Here is a 25,109-nt window from a genome sequence, read left to right as displayed (position 1 = left end):
CCGCCTTGGTAACTCTGGCGTAGGAGATTGCTTAGGAGACATAGCTTTGGATACGGGCATGGGCTTTTTCTTGCGAGTAAACGCAAAGGCCCGCTTTTGATCGTCTGAAAGAGTCTCCGGGAGAGGAATTGCACCCAGCGAAGCCGCTCCACGTTCGGTTGCGCCTGTAGAGACTGAGGAAGCGACTGAATCATCCGTCACGCTGACTATACCCGGGGGTGGAGATGGAGGTTCAGGTAAGTTATGAGTTTGGCCCGACAGCTCGTTTTCAGCAAATCGCAACAATTCCAAACAATGCATGATCGCCATCAAGTTACGAGATCCTTCGTTTCCAGACGGTCGGCGACTTTCAAAAGAAGAGATGTAAGATCTCAACAAAAAATATAGCTTTTGACAAAAGCCTTCGTCCTTTCGTGATAGCTTTAAAAGTATAGCAGTGACATCGTTGGCATTTTTCTTCGCCTCGACTTCCTCTTCCTCTGCACACAGCGAAGGCGAACATATAACCGAGATGAATTGTTGCAGAAAGCCATCGACCATGCGAGCCCCAGCAGGACTACTAGTCAAGTACTGCAAAGACTCCACTTGTGGCTCTTCCGAGGCCTTGCTCAAGGCAACTAGCAAGTGGTTTTCGTCGTAGTCGACCTGATCTAATCGCAAACAAAACAGAAGCGCGTCCAAAACGTTCCAGCCGTCCAACAGTTGCTCTTTCGGTAGCTTGGGACACCGACTATATGAACGAATATACGGATTTGTCCGTGAGTGTACAATCCCGTCGTCGAATAGCTGGCGCCGCGTAGACATTCCGTTTGGTGCAAGGGAAAGACCGGCTGCTACCATTTCCGCCAATTCTGCTGCAGTCCCGTCCTTTTGGGCCAAGGTTTCTTTTTGAAAACCGCCGGCGTGACAAAGTGACTCGAACGTATGAAACTTGATTTCAACACCGTCTTCCGTTTTTTTGGTGAATCTGGGTTTCGGTGCAGCCGATTTTAGCTCTAGCTGCTTCTCCATATAGGATGTTTTGGCAGATGCTGGAGTATAGCAGCAGGTAATCGTTATTTCTTTGCCGTCCTGGAACAAATCGCGTAGATACAACGCCGTAGTAGCGTGATCCATCTCTCTAAAAGTGCGATTGTTAATCTTGGCAACCAAACTACCTTTAGGGATCCCCGCCGTAGCAGCGTGTGCGTATACTCTCTTTACCAAAGGGAAATTACCGCACGGTGCCCAGGAAATTCCCCATGGCGGGTTGGACAAAAGTAGCACAGTATACAGCGAACTGTTGCGGATAAAGGTCAGGCGAGTCGGCTCAAGGATTCTTTTTGGTCCGTCCTGGGCCTCCTTGCCCAAGTCCACCGTTTCAACCGCATGATGCCCTTCATATTGCCAAATTCGTTCTAGAGCTAGATTAGAAGCCTCCGCCAAAATACCCATACCGTTGATTGAGACCAGAACCGAGTTCTCCTGAACACCCGCATAGAATGCTTCCGACCCAACTTCAATCGCACGCACATACAAGCCAAGCGCCAGTCGCGAAACCGTCAAACCCACCTTGTTGCCTTCGCAGCCCTTTGGGATTGTGCAGGTGACCGTTTGGTAGCTCGCCATTCCGGATAAGCCCATTCCTTTCCGCGGCATTACTCGGTCAAAGTTTGGTCCAAAAACTGCATCAATCCATTCGGTTTTGACGTTTTCACGATACACATCATCAATAATAGTTCGCTGGAATCTAGGTGAACCTTCCAAATCGGGCGAACCCATCGGGGATTGATCGTCGTCGGCCGTCGGTTGCTCCATCGTCTTACTACTTTTACTACTATCAGAAGCAGGTTGGCCTTGTAGTGCAATACAATTGGCTTGCGCGTCTTCTGCTGACGCTGGCGTCGTACACGAGCTTCTTCGGCCTACCAAGTCCTGCAGACGAGTCGAAATTTGGCGTTTCAAAACTTGAACACGTTGCGTTGAAGAAGCGCCAGTATCGGTATCGGCTTCGGACCCGTCTTGCGAATACTGATGATATGTGTAAAGCGCGGCCAAGACGAGCACCATGTAAGCGTTTTCCGATCAAAAGAGAGAGAAATATCCCCACTCCAGCGAAATCCCGCAAAATCGAATCAGAAAGCACGAAAAGGGAAGCAAGAAGAAGTGCAGCGTTTTGGAATTTACACTTGTTAGCACAGAAACTGATGTCTCGGAAAAAGGACGTGGCAGCAATACCTTAATGATTGGACGAGTTAATCTCGTAAGCGAAAGGTTTCACGTTTCTAGTGAAAGCTTACGTGAAACCAATTCACTGTCAATGGACGATGTTGATAAATAATGTTCGTTGATGTTGTCTTCTTGCAACTCCCGTTCCACCGGACGAGTTTCGTTACGATACGAACATTGGAAATGCAGCAGGGTGGTTGGTGGTAGTTGATACCTCGAGCTGGTGTACCAGCATAAATGTATGTGCTACGCGTGCGTGTGGTTCTCACAAAATTCAGAAAAAAGCCAACACGACCCTTTCCGCTGTACAAGGATCGACGGAATGAAGATTTTGCGGCATCAAAACGCCGGGTGAATCTTCACTAGTCCCGTGGATTCAATAAACTATATTCGAGTGTCATTATATAGATTGATGATATTTTTGTCGAATTTCGTCTGATCGACCCAACGGACGGTTTTATTACAATCATTTGTCGCAATAAGAAATGTTTCGCGAATTCTGACAACAAACGCAGCGTAGAGAAGTCTTAACTGTAAATAGTTTGGTAAGCAAGTCGGCATGTCATCTCACATTTCAGTGAAGAGTTGAGAGGGCAACGCACGCTGTAGCTTTTTGAGCGAACGAGCGCAATAAGTCCTCTATGGCTTGTTATCCGCTTGCAGTTAAATCCTCTTTCGAAGATTCCGCTGACGCTTTTCGATGACGAAAGGGGGATAGTAAATCACGCCAAACAGCTTGCAATAGGTGGAACTGTTGACGGAAAACGGCGAACCAATTAATTTTGAATACCGATGACAAACTCGGCAAGGCTCTGCTTTCCTTGATCATGTCGCTGTAATCGCCTTCCATCAAAACATTCTCAGTGACAACACTGGTTGCGAATCCTTGGAAAGTGAATTTCAATTGCGATAAACCAAGAGTCCCTTGAAGTTTTGGATTGGTCAGATCTGATGCTCGTCGCGAATCTGGCTCTGATCCTCTCGAAAGATGCAAAGGTACAGCTGTCGATTGTGTACCAAAAAGGTGGAATTGCGGAGGCAAAACCACTGCCAGATAAGCAAACAAGACCCCTACAAAAAGGAGCATCCAGAGTGAACCTAGTGCGCGGCGAGATCGAGTGGACGAGGTCACATTCGATATTCCCAAGGCCACGCAAGTCAACGTATACGATTCGGGGCCTGGAGTGTGGCTTCCTTCGGGTTCGTCCTCTTCTTCTAACGTTGGCGAATTAGCCAGGCCAGGCAATTCTTCGTTCTTAGCACCTCCTATCTGTTTAAGCGAAAATGTTGGTTGAGAAAGTTTAGTTCGAAACCATTTTGCTTGCTGAAGGACGGCATAGTCGGTTGGCGAGTGCGGACCCGTTACGAAAATTGGCACATTTTCGGGACCAAACATGCTTATCGTACTGATTTGTTCAAGGACTTCACCGCTGACCACGCGGTTGCGCGATATTTCCAGGAGATCAGAAGGAGGCAGCCGTTTCCTATAAGGGCAGAAAACAGCAATATTTGGAAACAGAAGATGAAATGATTGACGATACGCAAACATAAGAGAGCCACTTACATATATAAAAGAGCCGTCTCCAGGATTCTTTCGACACGCATCATTCCCTGCTGCACATCTTCTTCGTCTTGCAAATCCAAACCATGTGTTAACGCTCGAAAAGGAATGCCACGTAACGTTGCGTAGAGCGAAGACAGGTTCTCACATTCACTCCAAATCCACTCTCGGTGAGAAGCAACAAACGCCACAGCAACATAAAGTGGAAGCAATGCGTGGCCTACAATAAAGGCATCCAAAAACCGCGACGCCATGGGCGCATCCGGAATATCCTGGGCAAACCAGCATGCTATCCATTGTGTAGCAAAGCTGGGCAAGGTCAAACCTTTATTGACAAGATGGTTGTACAGACCAGAATCCACTGACTCTAACAGAGGCATAAAACAACATTCCAATACAATTTCAATGTGGCTCCTATCCGGACGCAAAGCATCTCGCAAATGCCATCGTGCCAATTTTTCCAAGACGATACTTGTCAGGGATGGGGACTCGAGATTGATGAGTAGTAGGGCCGTAAGGTCTTGTAGACCATTGTAGTGGAAGTATACTTCATCATTGCCGTGAATGGGTGGCCCTGTCTGAAGTACGGACGATATGACATTGTATAGAATCTTCTGTTCTTGAGACGACGCCTTGCGCCAGCGAATTACCCTGCTGCTGAGAGTAAAGGCCGTTTCGTGCGTGCGCACCGACCAAGACGAATCGTCAAACAACCCAGTAGCGCTGTCATCGTGCGAAAGAACACTGGTGGTATCATCCTGATGAGCTCGGGCCCCGGAAGCTGGCGACGACGTCGCTATGACTACCGGAGGTGTTTCGGGAGCTTTTGGTGCTGGAGTATGCGGCTTCGGACTGGCCTGAACCAACGATGGTGCAAAGGTGACCTTCTTTTGACTTTGCTGGCGTTGTTCCTCTAGGAAGCGATCCATTTTTTCGTTTTGTATTTGTCGATGTTGTCTCGAAGCGACCAGACAATCCTGCACGTTCCAGATGGTTTGACTCACATCGTGTTGGAGGGATCGTATGTTGCCTGGATCGGGCTGAACGCGACGGGGCGCAACATAGTCGTCTTGCTGGGCAAGCTCCGGAAAGACTTGTTCGTGACAAGCCAAGAGCGTAGGCCAAGCGCGCTTGCGTAGATCGGCACTCAATAACCCTCCTTTCGACAACGAGAGTTCGCGAAGTTGCCAAAGATTCACCATTTCGTTGCCGGTACTTTCGTCAACCTTGCCTCGAAGGCAAGCCTGAATATCTTCCTGTTTAGTATGAAAGCCTTGGTCCGAAAGAGGCGAGTTTTCTGGGTAGAATAGCATCTCGAATCGGGAGCGAAAGCCGTGTGAAACGTTTCCAAGGGTCGAAGAAGGTCCCAAGGAAGCGCTTTCGCTGCTATCGGGACGACGCGACGACTGGAGCGCCGACAGCATGATACAGAGCCAAGGTATCTTTGGGAAAGGTCCAATAGCACGATCAATTGCGGTGTGTCAGGCTGCTGGAATCTAAATCACAACAATGGGTTTTGGCAGAATACAAGGCAGACCGTGAAATACAGCAGATAAGCTGTGGTGAATTCTGCGGGAGTATCCGTTTTCCTTGAAAAATGCGATCCATCGTGATCTCGAACGTTCTCGCCAAACGAGGGAATTGGAACACGGCCTTCCGCCAAGATTTCAAATTGCGGCGCGTCACGTAACGGATTTTTGGTTTGGCTTGTACCCTGTAACAAGGAATAAGGAACTTAGAATATCGTATTTTCCACAAAGCATTTCTCCGTCCTCGAAGGCTTCGAACAGTCCAGAAGCCAGGACTGGACCATAACAGCCCAGAGAACCCCCTGTCTTGGTCGTACACTAGGTCAATGCGTTCACTCCGTCAGTCCTGAGTACTACCAGCCTCTCGGGAATCAATTGGATAATTTATGGCCCAACCGCATAGGACGATACACAAGGGCCATAGCTTATTCAATAGCTAGATTAATTCAAATACGGTGTCTATTTATAGAAACGAAATCCAAACGGGACTGTAGAATGCCCTGATTATGCCTCGGAATCAAGCTTTGTGACTCAAGAGTTTGTCGTTCGATAAGACCGCTTCCGATCACGGGATTAATCCTTTTGCTTTCTTATAGAAAGGAATACCACGCTCCCGTACGGTGGCCTTGTTGTGGACAGTGAATGTCGCTCTCCCATCGGCGGTGGCCCGCGTCCAGTGTCCACTTTACAACCCCGAGATCCTCGTCTTTCGAGTGGAACCTTTTTGGCCTGACCAACGAGCAAGCAAGCAACAGCCTTGGTGACAATGTTGTCGACCAAACCCCTTAGTCAACCGTATCCTCGTAGCGCGCCTATTGCGTGGAGCACAATACGTTGGTTGCTCCCGGTTCTTTCATTGACGAGCCTCAGTATGAACATGGTACTATTCTGGAGTTTCAACGACAATACCTACGACACGTACAGTGGTTTGCGTGTGGCGACGGAATTGGAGGCACGGGAAGTGGATCAGCTTTGGGAGCACGGCAAGGCCTTGCGTAACAAGGTCAGACGTATGGAAGAGGAGCTGGAAAGTTTCAAAGAGGATCTGCACCGCGATTATCAAATGAAAGAGAAGGTAAAGGACAAGATGCTGCATTCCTTCCACTTGAATCCGGAGCATCTGCTGGTCTCGATGCGCAAGTCGATAGTCCAACCAGTCGCTGCCGCACGAAAAGAAAAAAGGAAAGACGCCGGGGCTGCCGATTTCCAGTCAACAACCGGTAGGACGCCACTGTCCGATGAAGTACAAATACGCATACCCAAAAAGAGCTCACCGGACGAAGATACGAGACGGCATCGGTTTGTGTTGACCAAAGAACAAGCCATCCAGGCTATGCAGATGCAACGAGTGTGGAACAAACCTATCGTCAAAAAGTTCAAACTACCAGCCTCACAAGTCGCGGCTGCCGCCCAGCTTGCCGGAACCAACAATCGGTTCTAATGTAAATGCACGTTTTCTGGTGTAGTCAGTTGGTTTGTCGTAATTTGATTGCCCACGCGAGGTCCCAACGCAAGCTTCTTGCTAGAGTGAAGGAAAAGGTTTTCCAGTGAAGGCTTGCTTTGCTGTTGTAAAGTACTGTTTTGTACTATTTTGAACGGTGCGGTTCATAGCCAATAGTTACAGTCTTTCCACGGAGACTCCTTCTGGACGAGAATCGCAAATGTATCTAGACTATTTGGTGGGCTTACCACTACGTTCATAGCCTAAACTTCCGTCTCGAACGATGACCTATCCGGTTGCCAACACATGGCAAAGCCTAGCCCTTTCACGGGAACCTCACGAGTTGATGGTAGGGTCTTTTCCCCGTAGACAGGACACGATAGTAAGACTAACTACACGACAACAGGTTTCGATGCGACGGAATTGTCTGACGAGTCTAAACTCTCGTCGATCTCAAACGGGAACGTCAAACCTATGGTACTGTCTTGATGGCGAAACCATAGATATACAACTATGCCCGAAACGGAGAAACAGTAATTAGCAATAATTCGTTTTGCTCTCTCCTTAAATGAACCTTCGTATTTCATGTGTTTATCATCGAATTTTGATGGATTACTAACTAAGTGCCCACGACGAAAAAATATATAGACTGACAGAAAACACGACCTTGAAACGCGACTCCAAGACAACTCGAATACCGCGGCTTTAGGTTTGGAGACCAATGCTAATCACGTCCGTGACTCTGATGTATTGGCGTACATTGACATTTTGGTTTCAGTTACAACATAACAGTAGACTCCACGTAAAGCCCGCCCACCCCCATTTTGCCCTTGGCTATCGCCACCGTAGCCCTTCCTTCCGGGCAACCGATTTCGACTCGCCTCTGCTCTTATCTCAAAGCAGTGGAAACTCTGAATCTTCGGTAACGTTGTCGTTTGGTGCCGACCACTATGCCACCTTTTTCGTATTCCGCTGGCTCCTCCCCGCCGCCGACCCCGACGTCAAACCATCCGGATACGACGTTGCCATCGCAACTTGACGACACGCATTCCGGTAGACCTTCCTGGCGTAGCTCCGACGATCGTCAATTCGTGCTGCCGCAGCGCACAGCAAGCCCCAAAATGCAATCGCCCTTTTCCAGTTCCAGCACAATCCCCATTCTACACGATGATCCCCGTGGCAAGCAAAAGCTGGTAGCATTGTCAATGCGCAATCTGTATAGCGACTGTCCGGACACTGCGGTTACGCCGTCCGTGGGGGTGAAATCCAAAGCTTCCGCAATGCGAACACTCAGTCTGCTTGGTCTCTTGCTATCGTTCGTGATCTTCCTCGTCAACCTACAAATGTATCGATCCCTGCAGGAGAACGAGTCCCACCGCGTAACCAGTTTAAGTCGCATTGCCCAGTTGGACGCTTCCGAAGTCGAGGAACTCTGGGAGCACGGACGAGATATAGGGCGACAGCTGCAGTCGGTGAGTGCGATTCTGAAGGAAGCCCAACTCGAACGCCAACATCTTTTACTGTACGAAGAAGACGCCAAAGTCGAATACGTTCGGAAAACAATCAAGCGCAACCGGCTCGGCGGACAATCACGATCCTGAAACAATTCGTAGTCCGACGTGGCGCGAGTGTGGTTTACAGTATGGGGCATTGTATGCTCCTGTCAACTACTGCAAACGGATACAGATCGCTGTACGGCAAGACTCTCGACTGGCAACCTTTTTGCCAGTCCGTCCGTGCCGTGAGTGAGTGAGTAAACCAGAGTCATCCTTAGTCTTAATGTTTTGTTCTAGATGGACAACGGTTCTCGACTACTTGACAAATGTCGCTAGTTTACGTGTAGTGTGTTGTATACCTCTGTTTGTCCCTGTCATGATTCTCTACCCGTCGCTTCTAGCAGAGAATGCCGTCGTCGCGGCAGTCTGAGTGTAGAAACTCATCCCCCAAGCCCCCAGGCTGTTGCGCTCGTGTCGGAACGATCCAGGGGACCACCGATACGGTTGTGTATGTTCGAGTACTTTCTGTTTATACAATAGAGGGAGCGTGTCCCACCAAGCCGGTAGCGGAGCAGCCCCGAGCCCCGTACGATTCGTAGTCGGCTGTGTGCCTTAGAAGCTGTCCAATCACCAGGCAAGGACACGTCAAACTACAGCAGGTATCTTCGCAGCCACCTACGCAGTACCCCTCTTCCGGAATGGCGTAGGCACTGCGGACGTGCGATCGCAAATTCCGGAGCACCAGCACCGTGAAACCCAAATAAATGTAGGCCAGCAAATCGTCAATGGCACAAAAGACGTAGTAGGATGTTGGAGGCTCCACCCACTCGAGGCTGTCCACGTTGGGGTCCAATACGGTAATTATCATCAACATTATCAACCTGGTCACCCAAAAGGACAGAACAATGGATACGAGTTTCCGAAAGGCGAGACTCGTGACGGAAGGCCTTCCTGGTTCTCCCCGATACGTCAAGTGTAGACGGGTTGCTACCTGCCCGGCACCAACCAGCGTACAACAACAACTCGTCCACATCGAGCTGTGACAGTACCCGAGTCGAAAGATATCCCAAATACTGTCTCGCCAGTGCCCCACCGGGACGTTCACGCGCTCCGAAGACGACAGAGACGGTACGCGGGCGGCCTGCCCGGTGTGGAAAAAAAAGAGAAAGCAAAGGTTAAGTCGTGCAGGAGTGTGCGCTCGAGACATTATACGGATGACGTGCGTTGTAGACGTTCTTCCCTCAGAGAGAAGATTAGCAAAGGTTGTGTTTCGCATGGCAGGCCCCACCTTTAATTCCCGCAAGGGAAATAAAAAAAGCAAGAATCGCTGGAAATCTCTGAGCAAGGTTTTGCTGTTCATCTTCGGGAGAGTATCTACGAGCAGGAAGAATGGGTCTCGGCCGTTGCCTGTACGCACCTTTAACGGTTGAGCTTCGTCGCTCGCTGATCCTTCGGAGGCATCGGTTAACACATGATTTCCATTCGACATACTACTGTTGCTGGTGTCAGCGCCAAAAGCTTGCGGCCGTAACGACATGATATTAGCTTGTGGTGGTGCTGCCTATCTCTTCACCGCAGTTGGAAAGACCATAGCCGAGAGCAGCAATTGCTTACAATTAGGATTGTTAGGACTGTAAGCACTTCTTGTGGAAACATATTGTCGCTGGTTTTGTATCGGGGGCAGGAGGTACTCATATGAAGTCACAATAAGAAGAGAATGACCATTTTCGAAGACCTCAACTTCATTCCCGCCTCGTACAATTCACGAGTGTGACGATTTGGTCCGCCCTGCGATCGCCATAATGTATGAGATTCACAAAGCCGCAGTCGAGTTACAAAAATGTGAACAGAAATACAAAAGTATTTTCCGCCGAGAAAATCATCTCAACCTTTGCTGTTTTGCGCTGGGCACGACGACAATAGGACACCAACTTGACTGCGAGACAACCGTCTGGCACGCGACGTTTTCGAAGGTAGCGTGAGTTGGGGAAAACGTGACCCCAATTCCATCATTCCGGTTTGGTACAGGGGGACAATCAAGCCGTTTGGGTGACTCCAAAAGAAGCGAGCTCATTCATCTCTTCATTGGTAGACAGCACACAAATGGGATGGTTTGATGACGGCGACGAAGAGGAGAATGAATCCGACACGAGACGGTCACCACAGTTACTGAGTTTAAACGCCCTCCACGAGGATCATATTTTGCCCGCGAATACGGCAGTGGCACACCAGTCTGGCAACGAGGACGAGGACAACGTTGATCCGTTGGATGCTTACATGAATAGTCTGGAGACGCAAGAGATGGGTATGGCCGTTTTTGAAAATCACACGAAAATTTCGCGCATGGACTTGGATAGTGCCGAAGAAGCGACTGGACACTGGGAAGAAACGCGACAAACGCATGTCCTGGAAACGCAACATAATCTGCTCGCATCCAGCAAAGTCGATGGACGTCAACGCGATAGTTTCGATGCGCTTCCCGAAATAGAGATTCAACATTCAACAGCGCCTTTTGCAAAGGCATTGCTGGATCCAACCAGTACCGATGCTGGTAAAGCCTGGAGACGAGCTCAAAATGTTGCCTGTAGCGCTCTAGTCGATCCGCTTCTGCACTTTTCCCAATTTGACGCAGTATTCAACAACTCTGCCACGTTGTCTCTTGCGATTGCCAGCGCAGGGTATTCGGAACCGACATTGGTCCAAGCCCAAACCATACCCGTCATTATGGCCGGTCGCGACGTACTCGTTACCGCTGCTACTGGTCAGGGCAAAACACTCGCCTTTATTTGGCCCATTTTGTGTCACATTATTCGACAGGAACCCCTGCTGCCGCACGATGAGACTGGTCCCATGGCACTCGTTCTGGTGCCAACACGAGAGCTAGCCACCCAAGTGTCCAACCAAGCCAAGCCATTTGCCAAGGCTTTACGGCTGCGTGTCAAAACTGTTATTGGTGGACAGGGCAAGTACTTGCTGCAACAGGAACTTCACAAAATGGGAGGCGTAGAACTCGTAGTCGCGACTCCCGGCCGTTTGCTAGATGTAGTTACAGGTAAAAAAGGGTTGCGTCTATCTCGCGTCACCATGATTGTATTGGACGAAGCCGACAAGATGCTGCACATGGGGTTCGAAGCACAAGTACGAAAGATACTGGCCCACGTGCGGCCTGATCGACAAACGCTCCTGTTCTCGGCGACCTTGGGACGTCGGGTCGAAGTCGTCGCGAGGGAATGGTTGCACGTCGACTACGTGCGAATTGCTGTTGGTCGAACGGGAGAGGCCTCTAGCCACGTCGCACAGCACGTCATCGTTCTACCGAACGATTCTGCGAAGATTCAGTTCTTGCTGGAACTGTTGCCGACCTTGCAACAGGTGGGGCGCACCCTGGTGTTTGTGGCGAGACGTGAGGCATGCGAAGTCTTGGCGAAGCGGGTTCGTGAGCAGTTACCCAAAATAAATGTGGAAACGTTGCACGGGGACAAACACCAAAGCGATCGTCAGGCAGCGTTACGGGCCTTCACAAAAGGTGACGTAGATGTTTTGATTGGAACAGATGTGGCAGGCAGAGGCTTGGATATTCCCCATGTCGCTACAGTGCTGTCAATGGATCCCGCCAAGAATCTAGATGCGCACGTTCATCGAGTTGGACGGGCGGGTCGGTTGTCGAAAGACAGTCAACAAACGGGATCGGCCTACACGTTGTTGACGGCTAAGGATAGTACTTTTGCATTCGTTTTGCGGAAATCTTTCGAAAGGGAAAACCGAGAGATAACACCTGAGCTGGACCAGCTCTCGCGCCAGAGTCGTAAAACGGGTAGTGGAGTATATGAGCACCATAAAAGGGATGATGCCCCTCCACGTTTTGGTGGGAACTGGGATGCTGACGGAGTTGCTGCAAATTTGGACGAAGTTGAACCGCCATCGGCTACTAAGCGAGGTAGATGGTCTTAGAATGCGGTCTTGTTAAAAACCGAGAGCCAGGTCTTTCGTGCACCTATTTCTCCAAGTGTGTATGTCTTCTTATGGAAACAGACCGCCTTACTCTTTTCCGACGAATTTTCCGCACCTCCATCGTGTGAGACTCCACCAAACGTGTCCAACCTTTAGTCCGCTGCCCTCATCGACAAGTCGCCAGCTTTGGTTATAACCCAGTGACATTGATACTTGCATGGCGTATGAATGTACATTGACCAACATTTTTTTCGCAATGACGACTCATCTATTTGCTTCGATTCTTTTCGTTTTCTGGATCACTTGCCTCGTTTCCGATGCCGAGAACGGAAACTCGATTGCCACAGACCCGCACGCATTATCACCTAGTGAGTTGTTTGCCATGGACCCTGTTCACTGGACTCGAATGGAAAAGTTTTCTTTGTCGGCGAGAGATTTGGCACGGACACGCCAAAGACAAGTACTGCTCGATATTTTCACATCACTTCGGATGTATTCAGCTATTTCCAGGCCTTTGCACAACTGGTTTACCGAATGGCCATCCATCATCGGGGACTGTTGCTCTTTTACTGGAGTCGAATGCAACACAAATGGGTTGATTACTCATTTGATGCTCACGAACCTTCGTCTGGAAGGAAAAATACCGTCCACAGTGAACTATTTGAGTGAGCTGGTCCAGCTTCGGCTGGATTGCAATTCCTTGAGTGGATCACTGCCAACAAACCTGGCCACGTTGTCTAAGCTACGTTGTCCATCAATACAAGAAAGTAGCAGGAATCTGATATCACCGGAAGCGCCAGCCGCGCCAGCAGTGTATCCAACCATCGGGATTCCGAGTATACCAACGTCTTCCCTGGAGCCTTTGATTACTCCTTCTCGAGCACCAGCAACCTCTACAATGTCGCTGCCCCTCGTAAGTACTCAACCGTCGGGAATGCAGTCGTTGTGGCCGATGCAGCCATCTCCCTCGCCGACTCTGGTAGCAAACCCTATACCTTCGAATTCACCTACCGAGAACCCAAACTTAGCATCGATAGGGACATTGAGTGTAATTTTACCGCGGGCCGCGACTGGGGGCTCTCAGAAGCGCGGCATAATCGCTGGATCCGTCACTAGCGTGCTTTTCATTGGATTTGTGATTGGTTTGTTTTTGAAATTACGATTGAGGCGTCGCATTGCGAAAGGCCCCGGTTGTAGTGCCAGCTTCGCTTCGTCCGAAGGATTTGATGAGATTTCGTTCGAGCCAGGTGGCCTCTTCTCTATAGAGGAGGAGAATTCCACAGATATCGACGAGCGGTCAGTAGTTACGACTGCAGCGAGTTGCTCGTCTATTTTAAAGCCAGGTCGCTTCTCTACATCTCTGGATAGCAAGGAAGAGGAGGTAAAGAGAGGCCGCAGAGTTCATTTTGATGGAGAGGACAACGATGACGATTCCTGGACCACGGAAGAGGAACAAGCTAAACAAATTCAGAGCACCAGAGAAGAAGCAAGAGTGGCCGCCGTCGCAACTCCGTCAACTATCCGAGACCGGGATGGCTGGGTCTCTTGGATAATGAATCCTGTGTTTGATGCGAGAACATGGTGCGGAACTCCCGAGCCTATTTCAACATTTTCTATTAATGGCGAGGACTTGCTCGATGTTCCGGATTCTCCTTCAACACAGTCTTCAGTAAACTCGGATACTCCTATTTTCCCTCAATCCTCAGGCACTTCTTCCGAAGTCTTTTTGGGTTGGGAGACATCTTTGCAGCACGAAGCAACACCGAAACATCGATGGCGACCACTTTTGGGCATTGTCAGACGATATAATGACGAGACGATGGATTGTACGGTCGCTTATTCTGAGCCCGCGCCGGAGTACTTTTTGGAAGCCGGTACAGCGAGGCATGTAGGTATTGACGATACGGCCGCCGGAGAGCCACCAACAGCGAGGCCAGAGCCGTGGGCGCTCCCAAGTCAGCCCTCATCGGCTTTGGCCTCAGCTGTGAGCGAAGAGACGTATCACGTCGTGGAGGACTTGCCGCGAACGCCTGGTTACGGAAACGCTGCAATATCAAACGCTGGTCAAAATATGGTAGAAATCTAAACTATATCTGCTGACGCCTTTCTAAATCTGATCCCAGAAACACTATACAATTGATGAATTAGCTTGCGGATGCATACTATGCAAAAAAAAGTCACGAACTTGGTTCGATGATTCCCAAACCCTGACGGCATTAGACCTGATCCGTAGCGGATGGCTGGAGAAAGCTCGCTGGGTTGTAATGTCGAGATTGTCGTCGGTATCGACCATTGCTGCTACTTTCGTTACTGGCTGTCCCCCTTGTGTTGCTATTGTCAGTATTGCCGTCATTGTTGGCTCCGAATCCTGGCATGGTAGACGGAGTTTGCCCGGAAAAGGGTGTTGGTGGCAATGCGTGCCGAGGGTGCAAACCGGTCGAAATCCCGTGCAGTAAGTGCGCTGCTCCGTGAAGACTCGGCGAGGCCACCAAACTGGAGTCCAGTTGCACAGCGGGAGGAGCCGTAGTAAATCGTGGACTTGTACTCGAGTAAACACCGGGCACCTGCCCCGTCACGTGGGACGCAGTGATCGCTCCAGCGCTCACGGGATTGCCATCGTCAACTGTAAACTCTGGGTGTACGGCTGGGAGTGCGTATAAGTTCGGTTCGCTCGACGCATCCGCGGGTTGCTTGTGACCGGTACCTTTCACTTTTTGTCGGACCATGCGTTGACTAAGAGAAGGCCGTCCCCTCAAAAAGAGTTCATGGTAGTAAGCACCAGCATCGGCTCCCTGGGTGATCCGACGAAAGCCGTATAAATTCAATTGACGCTGAAAGCTAGTCAACTTGGTTTGGCGGAAGTAGCTGCAAACGAAAAAAGAGAGGTACACACACGGAGTGCGATTTCAGCACGGTACAACTAAAGTACAAATCACAATCAATTCTATACGTACGTTGGCATAATCTTGGAGGTAAATTCCTTGGGCTTCCGAACCACAAAGGCTCTCCCGTGGGGAAGCCAGGAGACAACGGCTTGCGCTGCTGGAGAAGTTTCCGAATCCAGCATTTCGTGTAGCTTTTCGGGAAATGGCTGAGTGACTCCTCCAGTCTTTTTCCGGACGATCATCATGGGATCCGCGTCGGGCCGCACTTGTGCGAAATCGTGATATACGTGCGGTACACCCTGTTTCGGTATTTTCTTTCCCGCATCGGTAAGCGTACCTTCGTCCTCTCCACGCGTGGGATCATGCACGGCATCTTCCGTGGTAGGCTGTCGGCGATGAAAAGGAGCCTGCGCGTTGGTGATGGCCGCTTCCGTACGGACCGCTGCCAAACTGTCGGGTCCTTGTCGATGGCGGGCTCCGGGAGGAGTCACGAGTGGCGACGAGGGTATATCCCTCGTCACAATCGGAGCGGAACGTCCTCTGTGCCTCGTGGAATCCACCGCCGCAGAAGCACCCGCCCCAGCCGCCGGTGATTGTGGTGGCTCGCGCCCAATTCCGAGTCTCGCATTGTTGGTGGCAACGGCCGTGGGAGGATTGTTCCAGTACGCAGTGTTGGCCGCCAGGGGGACGGCGTCCGTGCGTCGTGACGCACCACTCGATGCATTCGTCGCGGTAGAACCGTGGTGTGCCGGAGCGTGGGGAGGATGTTGCTCTTCGTCGCTCATGATGGGTACGACTCTTGTCAAACAAATACCAAGCTCGGGGACACCCCGTCGGTCGGGAGTCCCTCGCAACAATCAAGCAATTGCAGATCGAGAGAGAGCAAGCACGCGCGGTACGTTTCGTTAGCGAAACGAACTACAGAGTACTCTTTACGAATACGTTACTAGCACAGGCATGCAGGCATGCACTCGAGAGTGTCTGGAGACTCTTGCGAGGGAATGGATGGGGGCGGTTGTTCCTTCGAGATGGTTAGGCAACTGTAAGTGACGATGAGAAGGCCGACGGATCCCACCGAACAAGTGTTCGCAACCCTTCCGACTGCTGGGTACTCGAACGCGCGCTCGATTTAGCTCTTCGCAGAAAAAGGGAGAGAGTCAGTGCGGGGAGCGACACGGGGTTCTCATCGCTCCCGATTCCGGTGTCAACAGCACAGGAACCGGATTCGTCTGCACCACTATTCCCACGGTTCGGGGTACTTGGCGACACTGAGAGCAAACAAAATATCTACCTAATATGCCTCACTACCAACGTAGACATACAGACACAACTAAGCCAATGAAAAATGAATGGCATGCACGGGAAGCGCTAACAGTAAGCAAATTTCCCGCCTTGTTCCCACTCGCCCTATCCTACCCTACCCTAGTACGCCTGACAACCGAGGCGGGCTTTCGACTGCGAGTCGCCGGAAGAGACTCGACCATGGCTGCCACCGAGAACAGCGTGGGTGGGAAGGGGTAGGGGGTCCCTGCGACCAGCCAAGCGCACTGGTCGTGGTTTTTGTACAACCGTCCCTAGTCCACGGCATCTTTGGCGATTGTCTCTCTTCGACTGTCTGTCCATGAGTGCTTCTACCAAGAAGGAAGCGGCGCACTACGTGGTGACCGCACATCCGCCGGGAGGGGTTTTGTTGACGGCGAAATGCAACTTTACGTCACCCTTTTCGCTAGTGAGTATGATGCTGCTCGTGCTCGTGTTACTTTCCAGCAATCGTGCGCTATTGTTTCCTGGTCCAGTAACAATCAAAACCTACGCCATGTATTGTATGCTCTGTACCTAATCGGAAACAATTTCTTTTTTTTCTCGTTCGGCAGGACGTATTGGTCGCCAAATCGCGCCGTCTCGAAGTCCGTCAGCTGCGCACGACGACGGAAGGGCTTTCACCCTTTCCTATCCTCGCCAGTGTCCCCATTAACGGTCGCATTGTGGGTCTCGTCCCCTTCAAGGTTCACGGTAGTGACACATCCTACGTATTCGTGCTGACGGCGCGGCAGCAATACGCGGTCCTCGCCTACGATCGAACGAACAGCGGGTCTGCGGCCTATCCCCTCGTGACCCTGGCTTCGGGAACCTTGCAGAGTCAGGAACACGCAGTTTTGGGACAAGAAGCGGAATCGGGACCAATCGTAGCGATTGATCATTTTCACCGTTGTATTGCGCTACACGTCTATGATGGTCTCCTCACGATCATTCCCGTGAATTTGGAATACATGCGTCCGAAACCTTCCAAGCAAGACGAGACGTCGACGTCGACCCAGAGTACCCGTACACTCGCGTCGCAACAGCTTTTGGGGACGCCATTTCATTGCCGTATCGAAGAACGTACCATTCTGCACCTGGCCTTTTTGCAAATACCCTTCGAAGCCTTGCCCCAACTAGCAGTCTTGCACCAGGATGCTCGCGGGGCACAGCACATCACGTCGCACGTCATCAATTGGAAACGCAAAAATATATTTCTGTACGGATCCTCCTCGGCACCGGCTGCTACCGAATGGTTACAAAAATCCAACGTCGATGGCGGATCGTCGTTGATTATCCCCGTCCCGTTGCCGCCCAAGACGGTGGCGGCCGCGGCCGCTCCCGCAGCGAGCGCGGAAGCCCCACCGGATTTCGCTCCCGCCAAACATCGTTCTGGCGGAGTGCTGGTGGTAGGTCAACGCCAACTTACCTTTATCAATAACAATGTAACCAAGGTCGTGCCTATTCCACAGGCACTCCATCTGTGTGTGGAAGAATTGCCCGCCGATCCCAACGGTGGCTTGCCCCGATACTTACTGGCCGATGAGTTTGGCAATCTGCACATGGTCACCATTGTGCTCGTGGTCGATAAGGTCGTGGCACTCCAAATAGACACGTTGGGTTCCTGTACATTGGCAACGTCTATCGCCTATTTACGGGAAGGTCTCGTCTTTGTTGGGTCCACCTTGGGCGATCCGCAGCTTATTCAAATACACGACGAGCCCATTGTCGACGTCGAAGACGAAGAAGACATGGTTGGAGCCGAATCATCCTACCTCAGTGTAGTGGAAGAGTATACGCATCTCGGACCCATTTTAGATTTTGATCTCGTTCCGACTGCTCCGGGCGGTGGTGGGCTTGGCCAGACTGAGGGAATTCACGGTCCGTCTCAATCCCAAGTCGTGACAGCGTCGGGTTCATCCAAATCGGGTTCACTCCGTTTAATTCGTAACGGAATTGGCATGAATGAATCAGCGGCGGTCGAAATTCCCGGCATACAAAACGTATGGAGCTTGCGACGATCGTTTGCCGATGTTGACGATACGTATCTGGTACAATCGTTCGTGCACGAAACACGCGTACTAGGAGTGACGACAATGGATGACATGTCTCAAGACGAGAAAGAAGGCGATGTTGCTCCGGGAGGCACTCTGGAAGAAGTTTTTCTTATCGGCCTGAAGTCATCCTGTGCAACGCTATACGTCGGTAACGTCCAAGCGCACCAGAATGGTCTGCTTCAAATCACAGAAGGGGAAGTGCGATTCGCCACAATGGAGGCCGTGTTGGACACGTGGCTCGTCCCATCCGGGGCGGCCATTACTGTGGGCACAGCCAACGAAGCTGGACAAATAGCAGTTGCCCTCAATGGCGGAAAGGTGCTTTATTTGAAGATAGAAGAAGGGAAGATCCGGGAATGTTCGGGGCAGCAAATGGAACGCGAAGTCAGTTGTTTGAACTTGAATCCCTTTGCTGCGTCGGACGCCATGGATGTGGACAATGACGTAAGAAAAAGCACATCACACACGAGCAGTTTTCTAGCCGTCGGCTTGTGGGACGATTTCACGGTCCGTCTCTTGTCGCTAGACGATGGATTGGAAGAGCTCCTCAAGATACATCTAAGTACGGACGAAGACGAGGATTTGGTCAGCGACACCACAAGCTCCTTGGCGAGTCCGTCTCATAGAAATCGGAACAACATGATGGCACGTAGCCTCTGTTTGATAACGTTGGACTTTTCCAGCGGCACATCCGGCAATACCACATCAACATCAACTTCACTTTCGTCCACTGGTTCTGGTGTGAATATGTTGTTTGTTGGTCTCGGAGACGGTACACTGATTTCGTTTGCGGTTGTCGAACGGGGTGCATCAATTTTCGTGCAGTCAAAGAAAGAAGTCTGTTTAGGAACGCAGCGAATCGATCTCGTTCCATTATGTACTGAGCAGGGCGGAACGTGCGTCCTAGCGACTGGAGATCGTCCTACAGTTATCTACTTGGCAGGTGTCGGTGGAATTTCTGCAAACCAGTTCAATCCAAAGCTATGCTATTCCAACGTCAACCTCTCAGCCGGTGACGACGAGGAGGAAGACGATGTCAGCCGACCTCCTTCGCAGCAAAGTATTGTGGTCAATGTTGCGACACCATTCTCGTCATCACTATTGTTCGATTCGGCAACTGGCGGAAGTCAACGCTATTCGTTGTGCGTGGCGGACGATTCGTTTCTGCGTATGGGGATCATTGACGACATTCAAAAGCTTCACGTCACAACTTGTCGACTAGGAATGGCTCCCTGTCGAATCGTTCATTGTGCCGACGGTCGATTGTTCGCCGTAGGCTGTATCGAAAGCGGTATCAAGCAATTCAGTTTGGGTGGGGACGAGGCGAACATGGGCAACTGCATTCGTTTTATGGATGACGCCAATTTCGATGATATCCATCGAGTGGATCTCGAACCATTTGAAATGATATTGTCAATGGTGTACGCCACGCTACGGATTCCGTCTGACGGAGATCAATCGGACCAACCCGTACATAGGCCGTTTTTGCTGGTTGGTACCGCATACGCAATGCCAGACGAAGATGAGCCAAGTCGTGGTCGCATTCTTGTCTATTCTTGCCAAGCGGACGAGGCTTCCGGGACGCCAACCAGCACACGTGCAGTGCGACAGATTACGGAAATGTCGACGCAAGGCGGTGTCTACAGTATTTGCCAGTTCTACGACGGCAATTTTTTGTGTACTGTCAATTCCAAAACACATGTTGTGCAGATTGTTGCGGATTGTGGTGTCTTGCGGCTAGAGTACGTGGGAATCGGGCACCATGGACACATAGTGAGCTTGTTTGTGAAAAGCCGAGCGAAACCTGTGACGGACAATAGTCCATCTTTGGCAAACCCAATGACTATGGGTGAGGGCACCAAAGACAATATTCCTTCTGGAGCAAACATCAAACAAGATCCAGAAGAAAAGCTGGCAATTGTGGGAGACTTGATGAGGTCAGTTAGCTTAATGCAGTACTACCCTCAACATGAAACTCTTGAGGAAGTTGCGCGAGACTTCAACCCAAACTGGACGACCGCGGTGGAAATGCTTACGGACGACGTGTACATTGGTGCCGAAAACTGGAACAATCTTTTCTGCCTTCGACGCAACAAGGCTGCTACCAGTGAAGAGATTCGCTGTCGATTGGATAACATTGGAGAGTTTCACCTAGGAGAAATGTGCAACAAATTTATGAGTGGCAGTCTTGTCATGCCGGTCTCTTCCAACTCCACCACATCAAGCCGGAGGGCCGTGCGAAGGACAACCACTCCCCAGAAGAAGAAAGTCTCTGACTCTTCTGCTAAAGCTAGCTCTCCGGCTAGAGTTTGTCGCCCTGTTGTGATAACTGGAAGTCAGACTTTGTTCGGAACAGTAGAAGGCTCTCTAGGGGTTATCCTGGGCTTGGACGGGAGAACTGCTGCTTTCTTTATCACGCTGGAAAGAGCAATTGCCAAAACGATTCAGCCTGTGGGCGGTTTCTCTCATCAGCTATACAGATCTTGCCAAGCTGAGCTCCGTGTTCATCCCGCGCATGGTTTTGTTGATGGCGATCTAGTTGAGACATTTTTGGATTTGGATCGAAGGACGATGGAGGCAGTTGTGGCTGAAATGAATCGGGACGGCGGGTGGGAAGTGGATGATTTCGCGAACTCAAGGTCTGACGAGAACAATGATAGTTCCAAGGACACCGACAGGATCAACCTCGAAGAGCGATCCGAGCTGTCTATTGACGACGTTTTAGCGATGGTAGAGGAGATGACAATGCTTCATTGAGTACTACAACAAGTTATGCGATCTATACCTACCTATACATTATAGCGTGTTGTGCGGCCCTTGAGATGCAAAAGAAGGGTCAGCAAAAGGGATCACCGCCAATCGTCTCCGGACTGTCTCTTTCACGAGCTTTTAGTCTAACGGCCACAGCATCGGTCTGCAGACACTGATATCAGTGTCGACGTGGGATTCTTTTTTGTTTGCGACTCCCGGCGTCCTACTTTTCTCCTGTTCTCGCCAGGTGTAGGAACACGAGATTCTGAACATCAGACTCTATGCTGCGATCACCAGGCCTTCGCGCTACGAAAGCTGAATGCAAAAGAAACTTGCCATCAGTTGCCATGGCGCGATTAGGCACTTGTTTTGTTGTGTCGCTACTCGCCTTTTTACGACTTACTGTGGATAACAAGAAAACGAGACTCTCTCACTTTGCACTACATACTCGTTTTCAGGAAGTCCATGTTTGCTTTAGACTTATTTTTGTAGCCAGTAAAATATATTGCACCGCTCATTCGTTCGAGATGAAAGAAAGCCACAGAAATCATTTAATTGAGCCGAGGAATGAAACTAGCCAGGACGTTGCTGTACATTTCTTCTCGCTTATCCCAACGCTTTTCTTTCGAGTTGGCATCCAAACTCCAGAGGCGCCCCTTGCCAACACACAACTGCAGCAGCTGATGAGTTCCATCCTTAATAGCAAAATCAAAATTATAAAATAGGATCCCCTCAGTCAAGCGCTCGCTCGCCGAAATCAGCTTGGCGTTGCGTTTCTCCGCCAGTTTGAGACCCAGAGCTTGCACGTCATCGCCCAGAGCGGCGACTGATTCTGTCGTGGACTTGACCGGTGTGCTGCTGATCTTGACGTTCTCACTGGGATCCACCAAGTCCTGCCATTTGACGTCGTAAGCGCCGACTTCACCTTCAAACTTATTCCAACCTATGAAGCAACAATATTCAGAGTAAGGCAGTATAGCTACGGTACAAACCTAGAAAGCAGGTATGCGCGTGAAACATACCGGAAGGTATCATGATACGAAATCCTCGAGGGCCGTCCTGGAAAGCTTCTAGTAAGCCTCCCATACGAGTCGCCACACGAGGCGTTTCATCTGAAGGATAGGCTTGTACTGGATGTCCCGCTATAGTCGACGACACGCCGATGACGGCCGCTGAAGTTGCCGCTTGAAAAGCCTGACGACGCGACAACGGAGAGGACCAAGCCGCGACTTGCTGCTCCGCGCCCATCGCAAAAAGGGCCGTCAGCACTAGGTTACGAAAAAACATGATAGTAACGTTGGAAAGGTATGAGAGATTTGGGAGGAATTTGAAAAAGAGATCGATGCGCACTTTGAATATACTTCCCGGAAAGCCGTCGATCGACTTCCCGAGTCGTACCTGTTAGTTGGTATCCCATCGTTTGTCCATGTTGCCAGGGCTCTCCAGTCTTGCTCACAGTCAGCAGCGCATCCAACACGTATGCGTTTTGAGATGCGCGAAACTCTACTTCTAAAGCTTGGTCCGCTGGTCGTCCGCCTGCAGCGGAGCACTGACAGACTTACGATTCCGATTTACTGGTAACTCTTCAATTGACTGCGAGTCTGTCTATCGAACGATACTACTTATTTGGTACCCGCAAGTCTACAAGCTTTTCGAATGTTTGACTTTTAGAATAGATTGCAGACCATATTATCATATTTTGAGCAAAGCATAAGGCAATTCACAGTCAACACCTCACTCAAAGTAGCTAGTAGTAAACTTCTTCCCCTTGAAATCGACAACCAGCGCATTGCACACCCTTTAAGAACTAAAAGATAAATTGGCTTGTTTATCTTACAGGTACCTGTAATTACAAATCATTGACCTTTTTACTGCGGCTAAATCCACTAACTGTGAAGCAAAACATTCTACAACCGCTTTATGGACAGGAAATGCAGAGCTAGAAGTTGATGTAAGTGTTTTTTTTTTCGGGAAATTCTAGCAAACCCAGCTTGACAAAAAGCACAGGGTGAATGCACCAGAGAAAGAAGAGCCAGTATGATGCCGTTGGGACAGAAAATGAGAGAAGAGTGGAAGCAAATTCTGGGGATCATTCTCTAGATTCCTCGGCATATTGCTATATAAATACAGGCACTAGACTGTGAGATGGCTTCCCTTTAGAACGAGTTTTTGAGTTCACTATTGCATAAGCCGCAGTCATGTGCATATCATGATTTAATGTAAGTCGATCAATCAAAAGCGTACCCCGGTTGGATTGGAATTGCCAACGCCGAAGGCGAGTCCGATGACCCGTTGAGCCTCTGGATTGCGGTTTAGATTTAATCCTTGAATGAATGATTCATTGAAACGTTTATTCACTGCATCCGTAATCGCTTCGAACCGGCCCCCTTCGAATTTATGCCTGAGAAAACAGACAAAGCGGCACATCAAATTTGAGACGACTGATCTTATCGTGATATTTTCATTTTATTTATAGTCGCCATGGCCAACGTCTTTGAAGGGCATTTCTTGTGTTTCGTAGAGATCCAAAAACAGCACTCGTATAACGAACGAGTCAGTGTGAAATGCCTTTCTGTTTAATAGTATAGTACAGGCCAAACATGCTTTATTCCTCTTTGTTTCAGTATTCCGTGAACGTGTTCGGTTTTGGGCGGATTTCATAGAATCGAAAGAATTTTCCCGTGGAATCAACGCATCATAAATCTGAAACTATCAGTTTCAAATCTGAATATATATCTGAAAAGATCACAGTCATCAATCTAATCACCCTATGAGAACCGTGGAAACATTATTGGCCGTGGACTACACTTGTTGGCGTTTCCGTGTCTCCTCCGAGTTGAACGGTGCGACTACTGCTTGGTATTTATGCATCCATGTTCTCAAGACTTTTCAACGTGCAAATTACTACAACTCTAAAACGGAAGTGATGACCATGTCCCACATTTAGTCGAGACAGCAACGAGTGCAGCCATCCGAAAGTCCCGGGAATAGAGCTGGCAATAAGCACATACAATTGAAGTGATCATGCGACACATGCAGCCCTCGCTCACCATGGACACTGGAATACTTGTTTTCGAGGACCCGAAAGTGGCTCTCGAAAACCTGAACAGAATTGAGGAGAGTCCCCTTTCCGTAAAGAGTATGAGCACGGCATCGCTAGAATCTTCACCCTCAGTCGTGTCCCTGGGCTCTCGTCCCATATCATTTTCCATGGAAGATCATATGCCACCTATCGATATCGCGCAAGTGAAATTGAGCTACAAGTCAGCAATGCAGCTTCTTGTGACAAAATTTTCGAAAGAAGAACAAAGTACGGAGCTGTTTGAGATGGCAACGAGACTTGGACGAGAACTCCAGAGATCAGGACGCGACGAAGAGGCCCTCGCATACTTTCGGAAAGCCTTGTTTATGAAAAATAAGACAATTACGGAAGAACCAAGACGGGTCCAGAAAATGTTTGCTGGGATACTGTTTGATATCGGTGTAATTCATGAGCGTGCCAAAAGGCACGTTGATAATCTCAATCAAGTGAAAGCGCTTCAAGCATTCCAAATGTGCCTCGATTTCCGCCTTTTGGTGTTCGGAACAGACCATCCTTCAGTGGCAAGTGCCTTTTTCAATCTCGCATCCGTACACGCAACACTTGGTGACTTGGAATCCGCTGAAAATCTCCTTTTGGAAGCTTTAGCAATCCTTCAATTCAACTGTCCCCAAAAAAGCCATTTGAGACACGTCTGGATCGCCCTAGGAAAGGTACAGAAGTCTTTGGGAGAAGTTGCTGAGTCAAAGTCTTCCTTAGAAGAAGCATCAAGTTTGGGAACAGATTTTCTTTCGTAGGATCTAAAATTAAGACGTATTTGTTAAAGAGTACTGTACAAGTATTGAAGCATTCGATTTTCAATAGACGAATATACCATTTTAAACAAAGCTT

The 25,109-nt window shown here is 49.7% G+C and overlaps 10 protein-coding genes across 10 annotated transcripts; 6 read left to right on the top strand and 4 right to left on the bottom strand.

Moving 5' to 3' along the window:
- Positions 1 to 2,599: 2,599 nt before the first annotated feature.
- PHATRDRAFT_48365 (predicted protein) lies at positions 2,600 to 5,193 on the bottom strand (the record flags this gene model as incomplete). Its single annotated transcript, XM_002182764.1, has 2 exons — positions 2,600 to 3,692; positions 3,773 to 5,193. 2 exons carry the CDS (start codon positions 5,191 to 5,193, stop codon positions 2,858 to 2,860), a joined length of 2,256 nt encoding a protein of 751 aa, XP_002182800.1. The 3' UTR covers positions 2,600 to 2,857.
- A 982-nt stretch (positions 5,194 to 6,175) lies between these two features.
- On the top strand, positions 6,176 to 6,739 carry PHATRDRAFT_38803 (predicted protein; the record flags this gene model as incomplete). Its single annotated transcript, XM_002182890.1, has 1 exon — positions 6,176 to 6,739. The coding sequence occupies one exon, from the start codon at positions 6,176 to 6,178 to the stop codon at positions 6,737 to 6,739; it is 564 nt and encodes a 187-aa protein (XP_002182926.1).
- A 950-nt stretch (positions 6,740 to 7,689) lies between these two features.
- Positions 7,690 to 8,340, top strand: PHATRDRAFT_38802 (predicted protein; the record flags this gene model as incomplete). Its single annotated transcript, XM_002182889.1, has 1 exon — positions 7,690 to 8,340. One exon carries the CDS (start codon positions 7,690 to 7,692, stop codon positions 8,338 to 8,340), a length of 651 nt encoding a protein of 216 aa, XP_002182925.1.
- Positions 8,341 to 8,547: 207 nt separating this feature from the next.
- PHATRDRAFT_48364 (predicted protein) lies at positions 8,548 to 9,772 on the bottom strand (the record flags this gene model as incomplete). Its single annotated transcript, XM_002182763.1, has 1 exon — positions 8,548 to 9,772. The coding sequence occupies one exon, from the start codon at positions 9,770 to 9,772 to the stop codon at positions 8,765 to 8,767; it is 1,008 nt and encodes a 335-aa protein (XP_002182799.1). The 3' UTR covers positions 8,548 to 8,764.
- A 1,127-nt stretch (positions 9,773 to 10,899) lies between these two features.
- On the top strand, positions 10,900 to 12,039 carry PHATRDRAFT_14983 (predicted protein; the record flags this gene model as incomplete). Its single annotated transcript, XM_002182888.1, has 1 exon — positions 10,900 to 12,039. A coding segment is annotated over one exon (1,140 nt), but the record flags the coding sequence as incomplete, so codon positions are not given.
- A 41-nt stretch (positions 12,040 to 12,080) lies between these two features.
- On the top strand, positions 12,081 to 14,303 carry PHATRDRAFT_48362 (predicted protein). The gene has a single exon (XM_002182887.1). It carries the CDS (start codon positions 12,404 to 12,406, stop codon positions 14,270 to 14,272), a length of 1,869 nt encoding a protein of 622 aa, XP_002182923.1. The 5' UTR covers positions 12,081 to 12,403; the 3' UTR covers positions 14,273 to 14,303.
- PHATRDRAFT_48361 (predicted protein) lies at positions 14,278 to 16,119 on the bottom strand. The gene is made up of 2 exons (XM_002182762.1): positions 15,141 to 16,119; positions 14,278 to 15,051 (listed from the first exon to the last, which is right to left on the bottom strand). Exons 1-2 carry the CDS (start codon positions 15,854 to 15,856, stop codon positions 14,403 to 14,405), a joined length of 1,365 nt encoding a protein of 454 aa, XP_002182798.1. The 5' UTR covers positions 15,857 to 16,119; the 3' UTR covers positions 14,278 to 14,402.
- Positions 16,120 to 16,655: 536 nt separating this feature from the next.
- Positions 16,656 to 21,265, top strand: DDB1 (damage-specific DNA binding protein 1). The gene is made up of 8 exons (XM_002182886.1): positions 16,656 to 16,800; positions 16,946 to 17,326; positions 17,390 to 17,676; positions 17,722 to 18,843; positions 18,883 to 18,945; positions 19,081 to 20,233; positions 20,339 to 20,662; positions 20,768 to 21,265. The coding sequence occupies exons 1-8, from the start codon at positions 16,693 to 16,695 to the stop codon at positions 21,182 to 21,184; spliced, it is 3,855 nt and encodes a 1,284-aa protein (XP_002182922.1). The 5' UTR covers positions 16,656 to 16,692; the 3' UTR covers positions 21,185 to 21,265.
- A 368-nt stretch (positions 21,266 to 21,633) lies between these two features.
- Positions 21,634 to 22,520, bottom strand: PHATRDRAFT_48359 (predicted protein). Its single transcript, XM_002182761.1, has 2 exons — positions 22,201 to 22,520; positions 21,634 to 22,121 (listed from the first exon to the last, which is right to left on the bottom strand). Exons 1-2 carry the CDS (start codon positions 22,463 to 22,465, stop codon positions 21,730 to 21,732), a joined length of 657 nt encoding a protein of 218 aa, XP_002182797.1. The 5' UTR covers positions 22,466 to 22,520; the 3' UTR covers positions 21,634 to 21,729.
- Positions 22,521 to 24,150: 1,630 nt separating this feature from the next.
- On the top strand, positions 24,151 to 25,040 carry PHATRDRAFT_48358 (predicted protein). The gene has a single exon (XM_002182885.1). It carries the CDS (start codon positions 24,203 to 24,205, stop codon positions 25,013 to 25,015), a length of 813 nt encoding a protein of 270 aa, XP_002182921.1. The 5' UTR covers positions 24,151 to 24,202; the 3' UTR covers positions 25,016 to 25,040.
- Positions 25,041 to 25,109: the final 69 nt, after the last annotated feature.

This window comes from Phaeodactylum tricornutum, chromosome 17 (genome assembly GCF_000150955.2).
Source record: "Phaeodactylum tricornutum CCAP 1055/1 chromosome 17, whole genome shotgun sequence".
Lineage (NCBI taxonomy): Eukaryota > Bacillariophyta > Bacillariophyceae > Surirellales > Neidiaceae > Phaeodactylum > Phaeodactylum tricornutum.
The sequence above is the reverse complement of the archived record's forward strand: the minus strand, read 5'-3'. Positions and strand labels throughout refer to the sequence as shown.

Bases quoted from the DNA above. Each gene is read 5' to 3' on its own strand.
- PHATRDRAFT_48362 (XM_002182887.1), top strand. From the start codon at position 12,404: ATGGCGTATGAATGTACATTGACCAACATTTTTTTCGCAATGACGACT.
- PHATRDRAFT_48361 (XM_002182762.1), bottom strand. From the start codon at position 15,856: ATGAGCGACGAAGAGCAACATCCTCCCCACGCTCCGGCACACCACGGT. The intron at 15,052-15,140 runs GTACGTATAGAA...TTTCGTTTGCAG, and splicing joins ACCTCCAAGATTATGCCAAC to CTACTTCCGCCAAACCAAGT.
- DDB1 (XM_002182886.1), top strand. From the start codon at position 16,693: ATGAGTGCTTCTACCAAGAAGGAAGCGGCGCACTACGTGGTGACCGCA. The intron at 18,844-18,882 runs GTCGGACGCCAT...CGTAAGAAAAAG, and splicing joins AACTTGAATCCCTTTGCTGC to CACATCACACACGAGCAGTT. The intron at 18,946-19,080 runs GTCGCTAGACGA...GATGGCACGTAG, and splicing joins GATTTCACGGTCCGTCTCTT to CCTCTGTTTGATAACGTTGG.
- PHATRDRAFT_48359 (XM_002182761.1), bottom strand. From the start codon at position 22,465: ATGTTTTTTCGTAACCTAGTGCTGACGGCCCTTTTTGCGATGGGCGCG. The intron at 22,122-22,200 runs GTATGTTTCACG...GTTGCTTCATAG, and splicing joins TCGTATCATGATACCTTCCG to GTTGGAATAAGTTTGAAGGT.
- PHATRDRAFT_48358 (XM_002182885.1), top strand. From the start codon at position 24,203: ATGCGACACATGCAGCCCTCGCTCACCATGGACACTGGAATACTTGTT.